General features: G+C 39.3%; 1 protein-coding gene across 1 annotated transcript in view; it reads left to right on the top strand.

Annotated features, from left to right (window-relative positions):
* OSBPL11 (oxysterol binding protein like 11) overlaps positions 1-12,102 on the top strand; it is a 62,576-nt gene that overhangs the window by 34,790 nt on the left and 15,684 nt on the right. Inside the window, exons 6-7 of the mRNA XM_074967190.1 lie at positions 2,403-2,601; positions 10,448-10,593. Coding sequence (XP_074823291.1) covers positions 2,403-2,601; positions 10,448-10,593 — 345 coding nt within the window. The remainder of the gene's footprint in view (positions 1-2,402; positions 2,602-10,447; positions 10,594-12,102) is intronic.

The following is a 12,102-nucleotide window of genomic DNA, read 5'->3' as shown; positions in this document are numbered from 1 at the left end:
GTTAATTACTCTGACCATTTAAAAAAAAAACAAAACAAAAAAAACCCCCCACCTTATATGCAGTCTGAATTTGTGTAGTGTCAACTTCCAGCTATTGGATTGTGTTAACCTTTCTCAGCTAGATGGAGAGCCCTATATTAAACATTTGTTCCCCAGGTAGATACTTATAGACTGTAATCAAGTCACCCCTTAACCTTCTTTAACCTTATATAAACTTGTATATGTTCATTTGTGAATGCTATACTTGGATATACCATGGCTTGACTAGTTGCAGTCTCAGTTCAAGAGTCTGTGGAAGAACCAGTCTTTCTAAATGCTCATTACACAATCCTCCTTTAAATTGTATAAAATCTGCACATAATAAGACCACAAATAACCCCAAACTGCACAAAACATCAACTTCCTGACTTTCTTGGCTCTTAACTGAATCTGTATGTTGTATTGGTGCTTTGGAAACCTTGAGGTAGTTGCTTGCACTATAAAGCAAGAGGTCTAAGAGAAGAGACCACTTTACTCTGAGCAGCAGTACTTCTGGATGTGCTCTTTTCTTAGGAAATATGGCAAGTGTACTTTTTGGACAGGTTGATAGTTTTGAACTGAGTGGGAACTGTTGTTGTATATGAGCCTGGTTGAGTGAGGGAAAGTTTTAGAATCCTTGAAAGAATGCTCTGTTTTTAAGAGTAGATATGTCTGGGCGATTTAAGTACTTTCCTGTGAATGCTTTCACTGTGTTGAGTGCAGCTGTTCTCATTCCGCTTGCATGGCGAGCAAATCTTCTGTATTTTCCACAGTATGCATCCGATGAAGTGAGCTGTAGCTCACGAAAGCTTATGCTCAAATAAATTGGTTAGTCTCTAAGGTGCCACAAGTACTCCTTTTCTTTTTGTTGTTTGTTGGTTAGTTAAGCACCTCGATGGCATGATTGATCCTGAAATCTAGTTTGCAGCATTACTGTGCACAGGACAGTTGAAAAGCTCACATGTAAGACAATTAGAGAACACTGTGACAAGAAGAGGTGGATTTGACATGTGTATTGTAGAGTACCTGGTGTTAGGTAGTCTGTTGTTGGCAAAAGACATAGTAATATAGTGTTACCAAATAATACTGTGAGCTTGTCAAACAGTCTTTGTGATTTGCTGATGTACAATATTGTTTAAATATTTCTTTGAAATCTAAAACCAGCTGCCTAGTAGAGACTCTGTATTAGGAGGCTGATAGAAAACAGAGTGAAAGGATACTGTCAAAGTTGGTAAACTGAAAACCTAACCAGCCAGTTTGAAATCAGACACGTGCATGAATGTGACATAAGCACATGACAGGCAAAGGAAAAAGATTTTCTTGCAATTCTATTTTTGTGTTCAGGCAGTTAACAGAAATTTGTAAGAATCCAGAGAGCAGCAGGATTCTTCTTAGTATTCCATTTGTTGCCTCTACCCAGAAAGAGAGAGAGTACCTGTGATCACAGAAAACCTGTGCAATATTTTGTCTGAGTGATTTTTTTCACCTACAAATTGTTTAGTTTTCCCAACACTATACTGTGTATGAATGCGTGTGCCTTTTTTAGGCTTCACTGCAAAATGTAGGACCAATAATTAGTCACTGTTGTAGCTTCACTGATGGTAACTATGGTGCAGGCTGTAGAGTTGAAAGTGTTGTCTAACCTTGCTCTGGGGGAAGGAGCAGCATGGGAAGAACAGGGGAGGGGAGAGGGAGGAAATCCACTGACTACAGGAAGGCTTGTTTTTCAACCTGTCATGCATATTTTACATGTAAGTGATTACTTTTTTGAGCCAAACTGTCTGTGTAATTTAGTGCCTGACCCTTTAAGGCACTGAATACATCCTATCCTGTAAGGTACTGAGCACCCTTACCCATCCCATTGATTCCACAAGATAGTGTGTCAGCTTCCATGTTCTTAGAGCAGTGAGCTGTGAGCTTGCTACTGTGTTCTATATAAAGCATGGTTTTCAGTGTTGTATGTATGTATCAACCAAGCATGGAGAGCACTCAGCACTTAATAAGATTAATATGTTTGGATTTCTTTTTCACTTTGTAAAATCGTCTTGTTATATTCTCTCACTGTGTAACTGTAATACAATAAATACCATGGACTGCATGGGACTTGTGGCATGCATTTTGTGGAGGGTTTATTGGGGGCACAGCACAGAAATGTGTTAAACTGCAAAAGAAAAATATAAATTCATCTTTAAGTATACATTTTAGGTGACAAGATGTACTTTTATTTTTGACACATATAAAACCAATTCTTATTAATTCTTTGGGACTTATATTAAGTTTGTAATATTCTTCAGGGTTGTCTGTTTGCGAAGCACTTCAGTATAGCTGTATACCACAAAAATGTGTATAATCTTCTCTGACACCAGCACTGTTTTGTTTGATAGATGATGTCTCAGGCTGAGGGACAGCATAGAGACTTGATTAGAAACATAGAATGCCTTCCTGCCTCTGGTCACCTTACATCCTTGGATCCAGACCTGTTAATGCTGAAAGCAACTTCCATGGCAACTATGAACTGCTTAAATGACTGCTTCCATATTCTCCAACTACAACATGCATCGCAGCAAAAGGGATCCTTACCAGGTAGGTCATGGATTAAGGTAAAGGTCTACATTCTGTGTGACAGAAGCATAAAGCCTAGAATTAATTGATTTTAATTGAAATGCTTATTCTACTGAATTTATCTTCCTGTGGGTTGGTTATCCCAAAACTGCCTCCTGCAAGGTTTCTTTCACCTTCCTCTGAAGCAGCCTCTGGTAGAGACTTGGTACCGGGTTAGTTGGATCACTAGTCTGATTCAGTATGGCAGTTCTTATGTTCCTGCATGATTACTTTTTTTTAGGCCAGGTTGTCTCTAGTCCTGAAGCAATCGCATAGGTGGTGGGAAGTGTAACTCTCCAGTCTTTGTGACCACAGTAGTGCTGTCAGGACTCTTCCTTCTTATGTGAATAGTGGGGTGGAGATCAGGCAAAGGTGTAGCCCATGTTCATCTCCAGGCATGAGGTGTGGGGTGCAACTTACTCTTTTTCCCGGGAAAGGGATGAACTGGAGAGGTATGATTGAGTCACAGTCCTTTCTACTGCTCTTCTTGGGGAGGCATGGCTACGTGCCGCTCTCTACACAGTACTAAGACTAAAGGCTCAATCTAGCCCCTTGTTTCATAGAATCCTAGAATATCAGGGTTGGAAGGGACCTCAGGAGGTCATCTAGTCCAACCCCCTGCTCAAAGCAGGACCAAGCCCAACTAAATCATCCCAGCCAGGGCTTTGTCAAGCCTGACCTTAAAAACTTCTAAGGAAGGAGATTCCACCACCTCCCTAGGTAACGCATTCCAGTGTTTCACCGCCCTCCTAGTGAAAGTTTTTTTCCTAATATCCAACCTAAGCCTCCCCCACTGCAACTTGAGACCATTACTCCTCGTTCTGTCATCCGCTACCACTGAGAACAGTCTAGATCCATCCTCTTTGGAACCCCCTTTCAGGCAGTTGAAAGCAGCTATCAAATATCCCTCATTCTTCTCTTCCGCAGACTAAACAATCCCAGTTCCCTCAGCCTCTCCTCATAAGTCATGTGTTCCAGTCCCATAATCATTTTTGTTGCCCTCCGCTGGATGTTTTCCAATTTTTCCCACATCCTTCTTGTAGTGTGGGGCCCAAAACTGGACACAGTACTCCAGATGAGGCCTCACCAATGTCGAATAGAGGGGAACGATCACGTCCCTCGATCTGCTGGCAATGCCCTTACTTATACATCCCAAATGCCATTGGCCTTCTTGGCAACAAGGGCACACTGTTGACTCGTAACCAGCTTCTCGTCCACTGTAACCCCTAGGTCCTTTTCTGCAGAACTGCTGCCTAGCCATTCGGTCCCTAGTCTGTAGTGGTGCATAGGTTTGTTGAGCCAGAGGTGTTCATGATGTCTTATAGACCATTAAATTGACAGGAGCAGTTAGTGGATATTTATTTTCAAATGTTGCCTGATGGTGGGAATCATGGAACCTTCCCATTACCTTTGATTCCTTCTACATCTTTCAGCAGAAGCCCTTTAAAGCTAATTTGTCATTTCCTTTCTCAGCCATTAGTGTTCTCAAGACATTTCAGGTTCCCTAAAATTCATTTTAAAAAAAAACAAACACACTCAAAATCATACTATCATAGGACTGTAAGGGACCTCGAGAGGTCATCAAGTCCAGTCCCCTGCACTCGTGGCAGGACTAAGTATTATCTAGACCATTGCTAACAGGTTTGTGTCTAACCTGCTCTTAAAAATCTCCAATAACAGAGATTCCACAACCTCCTTAGGCAATTTATTCTGGATCTTATCCACCCTGACAGGAAGCTTTTCCTTATGTCCAACCTAAACCTCCCTTGCTGCAATTTAAGCCCATTGCTTCTTGTCCTATCCTCAGCGGTTAAGAAAAAACATATTTTTCTTCCTCCTCCATGTAACAACCTTTTACATACTTGAAAATTGTTATCCTGTCCCCTCTGTCTTCTCTTTTCCAGACTAAACAAACCCAGTTTTTTTCAGTCTTCCCTCATATGTCATGTTTTCTAGACTTTACTAATTTTTGTCGCTCTTCTCTGGACTCTCTCTAATTTGTCCACGTCCTTCATGAAATGTGGCACCCAGACCTGGACACAATACTCCAGTTGAGGCCTAATCAGCTTGGAGTAGAGCAGAAATATTACCTCTCGTGTCTTGCTTACCACACTCCTGCTAATACATCCCAGAAGGATGTTCACTTTTTTTGCAATAGCGTTACACCGTTGACTCTCATTTAGTTTGTGGTCCACTATGACTCCCAGATCCCTTTCCGCAGTACTCCTTCCTAGGCAGTCATTTCAGTTGCTCACACACAAAATGGGATTGTTCCTTCCTAAATGGAGTACTTTGCATTTGTCCTTATTGAATTTCATCCTATTTACTTCAGACCATTTCTCCAATTTGTCCAGATCATTTTGAGTTTTAATCCTATTCTCCAAAGCACTTGCAACCCCTCCCAGCTTGGTATCATCCACAAACTTAAGTGTACTCTGTATGCCATTATCTAAATCATTGATGAAGGTATTGAACAGACCCAGAACTGATCCCTGCGGGACCCCACTCATTATGCCCCTCCAGCATGACTGTGAACCACTGATAACTACTCTCTAGGAACGGTTTTCCGACCAGTTTTGCACTCACCTTATAGTAGTTCCATCGAGGTTGCATTTTCCCTGATATGCATTGTTATAAATCAGAATGTTAGCTGATCAAAGCAAAAGATTAAGAACAGTATTTAATATATACCTATTTAATGCAAAAAAATCTTAATGACAAATTATCTTGTAGTGAAGATTAGGATTACTGTTGTGGCTCAGACTTTGTCAAAACTTGTTGCTCTCATTTCAGCATGCCTCTTATTTCACAAGGTATCACAACGTGCAGTAACATGCAGTTACATTTATACAGCTGCTTTTCATTTTCAAGGATCTCAGAGCATGTTAAAAATTATTGTGCATGCAGCACCACAAAAATGAGGCTACCTCTGGGGTGTAGCATAGGTGCTGACTCCATGGGTGCTCCGGGGCTGGAGCACCGATGGGGAAAAATTAGTGGGTGCTCTGCACCTACTGGCAGCCAAGCTCCTCTCACCCCCCCCCCCCAACCCCTCTACATCCTCCCCCTCCCCTGAGTGCTCCGCCTACCTCCCAGCGCTTCCTGCCTTGCCACCGTCAAACAGCTGTTTGGCAATGTTAGCACACTCTGGGGAGGGAGGGGGAGGAGCATGAATGTGGTACACTCAGGGGAGGAGGCGAGGTTGGGGCGGGGACTTGGGGAAGGAGTTGGAATAGGGGCATGGAGGGGGTGGGGTTGGGGCGGAGACTTTGGGGAAGGGGAGAGAAGACATGGGGCGGAGCCTCATGGAAGGGGTGGAGTGGGGGCGGGGCTGGGAGTAGAGGGGGGGCCGAGCAATCACGGGAAAGGGGGGAAGTCAGCGCCTGTGGGTGTGGCTGGAACCAATATGTGCATAGCATGCTTGTCAGCAGTGATGATGGAGGCAAAATTTTATGGGCTTGCAAATTCTTTGGGGCATGAACTGTGTCAGGGGTTTTAAAAAACATAATTTTCTTCTGTTTGGGTTTAAAAAAAAAAAAAAAGAAAAAGAAATTGCTCCAGTGAATTCTATCACTGTTCTATTTTAGAACTTTAGTGTCACTCTGAAGTAGTGACATGAACATAGCCTATATTTTAAAATTTTACACTACAAACATTAAGTTCTAATTCTAGGCCTTGTCTATGCACAAGCTTTCACCATTCAAGTTTGTATATGGCTACTCCTACTTTGATTTAGCTTAATCCAGTTTTTACAGGAATAGTAGATAAGGGATGTTAAGCTATGCGCCTTTTTGAGGCAGAAATCATCTTATCAGAAACTTCAGATTGGGTTGAATATAAAATTACCCTGTCTCTTAAATTAGAAAAGATGATTTCTTCAATTAGTAATTGTTATGGAACAATATGCTGTGCCTGTGTGTGCACAGAGCATGTTTGTCTCTAATTGTTCATTTTCATGCAAGCAGATGTTTACCAGAACTGTGTTCACTTAATTTGTGCACATTTGAATATGTGCCTTTTCCTTTTGTGAGTCTCTTTATACATTAATATGTTAATTTTCGTGTATCTATTGGGTGTTTTTGTGTTTGTAAAAGCTTTTAGGGAAGCAAATGGTTTCTACTGAATAGCTACAATTATACCAGCCTCTTGATGATTATTGTAATAAACTAGTGAAGTTACTTACATGATGGGAATATATTAAAAGTATTGTAGTATGTTTTGCATTATGTATATTTTGAGATTCCCAGCTATGCTGAACTGTTTTTTGCAACAAGAACTGATGAATTGTACAGTAATAGTTATTTTTAGCTCACTTTAAACAAAAATTAGACGGTGTGGTTTTAAACAACTATGTTGTAGGGGTAAACCATCTTTGTGCCTTTGTAACTTCAAGGTTTAATTTTTAAGATGGAAATTTGAAAGGTGCTTGTCCAAAACTTTGACTCTTTTTGTGGCTTTAACTTACAACAAACTAAAAAACCCACTGTACTTGGGAAAATTGTTTCCTGTTAAAAAGCAGCTACTGCATGCAGATTAACTACTTCTCATAAAAAATAGGATTTTTAATATAAGGGGCTGGAGATACTGATTAAACCTTCAAGTGCAGATTGGCCAAAGAGCAGAAGGGCTTTCTCTTAGTTCTTAATCTTGTGTACTGCTAATGTTAGAAAATTTGGAGCCGTTACGGTTCCAGGGGGAGATCTGGGAGAAGTGCAGTCCCATTTGGACCACTTGAATGACAGCATTTTATATGCATCTTTGTGGGGAAGTTGTAATCTGTGAATTGTTTTTTGGTGGTGTTAAAAATCACTGAACAGGAAAAAGTTGAACAGTGATGTAGGTTGGTGTGCATGTTTTTTCTCCATTAAAAATATCATTCAGAACTTTCATGGTATATTGCCTATCAGGTGCTAAGGCTAACGACGCCACAATAAGGGTAGCAAATCAATGAAAAGTCACTAGAATTCTTTACGATTATAGTTTGTGTGGAAACAAACACTGCCCAAGAGAACCATCCTTAATCATGAAATATTTTAGGAGCCCGTGGGAAGAACTGAAGATGGGAGCAGTGCATGTGATTTTTCTCAGAAAATCAAGAAGGAAGGAAAAGACTGGAAGTGGGTACAAAAGAATGCCTGTATTGCAGGTATAGAGAAAAAGGGTTGCAATTCTTTAAGCATTGGAATGTCGGCTTTGATGAAAGCCTATTTGGATTGGATGACCTCCACTTAACTAAGAGGGGTACTGACCTGAATTGCAGAGTCTTTAGGCAAGCTTTAAAACTTGTTTATGGAAGGTTAAGGATTTCTTGCTTAACCCAAATGATCTGTTACGGACTTTTGACATACAAATTAAGGTGAAGATGAAGTTCCTAAATAAAAGATGGAAAGATTTAGAAAATAATAAAAGCTTTAGAAAGATGGGCTGGATGGCCTAATAGGCCATTTCCTGCTGTAACTTCTTTGATTAGATGAAGAAGGCTAAATGTGTCAGCATGTCTAATGCTAGAAATGCAGGATATAACAAACTAGAAGTGATACTAAATAGACAAAGACCTACTGGGTGTGTATAACTGAGTAGTGCAGAAGAGGTGGAAAAAGTACTTAAAAGCAAGATACAATTTGATAGCTAAGAACTAGATAATAACAATCTCATCTGGCCTTGGTATCTATGAATCTGTGAATGTGGTGGTAAACGTCTTGAGTTAGAATACAAGGAATACAAGTTAGATATGACAGTGGGCATCTGCTACACACCCTCAGGACTGAACGAGAGTATGAATAAAAAAATGCCTGGACCTACTGTCAAGGTGAACTGCAAATTACAAGATATTTTAATTGTGAAGTTTGAGAATGTGTAGGTTATTGGAAGGCTTCAAACTGTTGACCTGAATTCTGCAAAATACAGAATGGATTCATAATGCATCAGATAAAATTGTGTTTAGTTGTCAGAAAAACAAATTTTAGAGCTCACAAACTACAATTCCCGTGAAGAATAAAAAAGCAGGAAATAAGAACTGGCAATGTGGTGTCACAAGGCATTGTTCTAAAATCGGAGGTAAAAAAGAAATCTGCACTGGAACTGGGAAAAAGCGAAGGCAATCAAGCAAGAATACATGGTATTAATTTAAGGCTTGTAAGGGAAGAGAGGGACAGCAAAAATGTAGAATAGGTTCATGTCTGCTACTTTGGCTAAGGGGAATATAATACATTGTCCTGGTTGAGGAAGAAGTATTAGAGGGCAAACCTGTCCATTAATAGAGGATAAAATGAAATTCTATTTAGAGAAAAAGATTTGAAATACTTAATTCTTAAAAATCAAACACACAAAGCTAAAACAAGTTTGAAATAAGTAGTAAGGTGGACTAAAAATCTCTGAGTAAGAGCAGAAAAGGAAATACTGCTTAAATTTGAATAAATAAGTATACAGATCAACCAAGATGGATTATATGCAACCTGTGTAGGTTTCTCAAGGATAAGAGGAGGAAATGTACTGTTTTTTTTAAAAAAGGAAGGAAGTTATCCTGTCAATTAACATGCTGAAAGTATAATTTCTGACACAAAAAAGGTTGACAGACTGATGAGAGATTACTGTTTATCTAGATGCTAATGCAAGCAATGGTAATATTCTTCTTGTTTCCATGAAGATTAAATCTTGCCACACAAAGCTGAGTTTTACTACTGAGTCCAGGTAAAACTGTTTAGCTAAGATGTTTTAGACAACTCTATCACACAAACAGTGGCTTTGGAACAGTTTTTCTAGTGGGAGTGCTGAAAGCCATTGAACAAAACTGTAAACCCTGTAAATGATGGAAACCACTTCAAGCCGAGGGACGTTGTCTCGCCCCTAGTTCCAGCACCCATGCACACAAATTGCCCTCATAAAAAGGCTACTCCATTTTTCTGATCCTCCTTTACATGAAACCCATGTTATCTGAAGCAGGTTCCTGTCCCCAGCTTAAGTCAGGGACATGACCTCGTTTCCGGTAAGGGAAGTTTGGATAATTGAGGTTATAGTGTATAAGGATAGAAATGTCCAATATGTTGTTTTATTTCCTGAACTTCCCTAATTTCTTTTAATTTACCTAAATGCAGAATACGGAATTATGGACAGAAGATTCCAAGTTGTTACTAATTCTTTTGCTTCTGGGTTCGTGTTATAGCCAGAATGTTTGTCTCATAACATTTGTATGTGTTTTTAATAGAACTTTATTGGTGTCTACTGTACATTAGGCTTTGAAATAAAATGGAACATTTTCATTATTGATGAGGAATTGTATCCATTCTGATAGACTAGCTGAGAGTAACTAGACACCTGAATCATTAAATTAGTGGGTGACAGCTTTCCAGGTACTGCTGCTATCTCTTTGAGCGGCTATTATTTATTCAGCATAGCATGTTCCTTCAACTGAGAAAAGACAAGTACTTTTTCCAGAGGAAACAATGCTAAAATATAGTTTTGTTTTAGCCTCGATTTCTGAAACTGACAGAAGTTTGAGAATGAGCTATTGCTCCCATTTCTTTAATTGGTGCAAAAACTTATCCAAGTGGTTACATAACATTCCAGTTAGATTGGGTTCTTTTTCTAGTGTCTGATTACACCTTTTATAACATGATCTTATTCTCCAGTACAAGTTGCATATATTACAGCTGCCCAATCACATTGCTCATGCTAATGATCAAAGAAGGTGTTGTCCTGGTGCACTTACCTTGTTTTTTGAACAAGGTTAACTGCTTGCAGCTTTTTCAAAAAGTGCTTACTCGAAAACATCTTTTATTGAACTCCCAGAGTATGAATAAGTTTCAGCGCACACTTTCTTTTGCTTCAGGGACAACGATCAGTTGGTTGGAACCAAAGATATCTTTGTCAAACCATTTCAAAAATGGAGCAGCTCAAAATTTTTCATCAGAGCCAAACAAGCCAGCATCTGTCATAGAGGAGCAGTCTGTGCCAGAGCCCTGCCATCTAACAAGGGTAAGGTAATGTGACAGCCCAAATTCTGTGAGGAATGTTTTTGCTTGCAGGATTATCTGCAGATATTTAGCAATATTTTTATACAATGAAGGTTCCCACCCCCCCTGTACAGACATTTGAGTAGAAAAAGGAGGACCACTTCTGAATTAAATGTTTTGTTGGTTTGTAGACAAGTCTGTCTTTTTCTAGTAAACAGCTGCAGGGTGAAATATGAATAAAATGTGTTAAGAGGTATGGGGAAGGCGCAAATTAAAGCATCAGTTCAAAATATTTAAATGCACACATTATTCCAGTTAGTGTCATTTTAATATTAGAAATCAGTGTGCAGTGAATAAATTGGATTTTTCTAAGTATTTACAGTATAAACTACTTTTGAAAATTGCTCAGCAGAGGGTAGATGAGGGAAACTAGTTGTTAGAAGTATTTTATAACTTATTTTCCTAGATGATATTGCATTTTTCTTTTTCAATCTTTATATTGAAAAAACTAATCAATTGACTTCAGAGCAGTTAAAAAGATGTTGAATTCTGTTGTATTGTCAATACTCTAAATTATCAATTATTTTGAAGTGCAAAAACATTCTTGTAAAATACAAGAATAATGAAGATTGTGAAACAGGTTTTTAAGTTGCGGTTGTAGGCAACTTGGTTTCTGAGAATTGTGTGTGTATGACACTAAACAACTCTTTGGGAAAGATTATATGTTTAGGGTAATTATTATTCTATATGCATGTAACAATATCGACTTACTTTTCTGTTTTATAATATCTTTCATTAGAGTTTGTATAAGAAACCTAAAAATATAGACTAGGTTGAAATTAAGTATTTAAAACCCATTGTGAGTTCAATCCTTGAGGGGGCCATTTAGGGATCGGGGGCAAAAATTGGGGATTGGCCCTGCTTTGAGCAGGGGGTTGGACTAGATGACCTTCTGAGGTCCCTTCCAACTCTGATAGTCTATGATTCTATTCACGTAGACTTTTCTTTCCGTAATACAGACAGATAGCAACCCCTATAGGCCAAGAAGCAGAATTACCCTTAAGATGAATAACTCCTTACCTTTACAAAGTTCATTCTAGGTTCATTTATCTCACCAAAGGATTTAAACGTAGGGCAAGTATGTAAGACGTGTTTTGATTACTACATTGTCTGTGATTGGAATATAATTACCCTCAGTGACTTCTTAGATTTATAGGATAATAGAAACATAAGGCTGGAAGTGACCTCAAAGATGTCATCAACTCCAGCCCCCTGCTCTGAGGCAGGACTAAGTAAACCTAGACCATTGGCAGGTGTGTGTTCAACCTGTTCTTAAAAACCTCTGCACTGTCTTTCATTTGTGAGTACAACATGGTGTAGCATCAGCAGAAAGAGAAGTGGAACACTTGTGGTAATATAATGGTCTGGTTTTCTGTGGAAGCTCATTTGAGACCATTCCCAGTCTGAGAGATTTCTCTGAGGTTTTTTTTAGAGTTGCTTCTCCTGCCCCATGAGGCACAGGCTAAGCTTC

Source organism: Natator depressus, chromosome 11 (genome assembly GCF_965152275.1).
Source record: "Natator depressus isolate rNatDep1 chromosome 11, rNatDep2.hap1, whole genome shotgun sequence".
In the NCBI taxonomy this organism is placed as follows: Eukaryota; Metazoa; Chordata; order Testudines; family Cheloniidae; genus Natator; species Natator depressus.
Note: the sequence above shows the minus strand (reverse complement) of the source record. Positions and strands in the feature narration are given on the sequence as shown.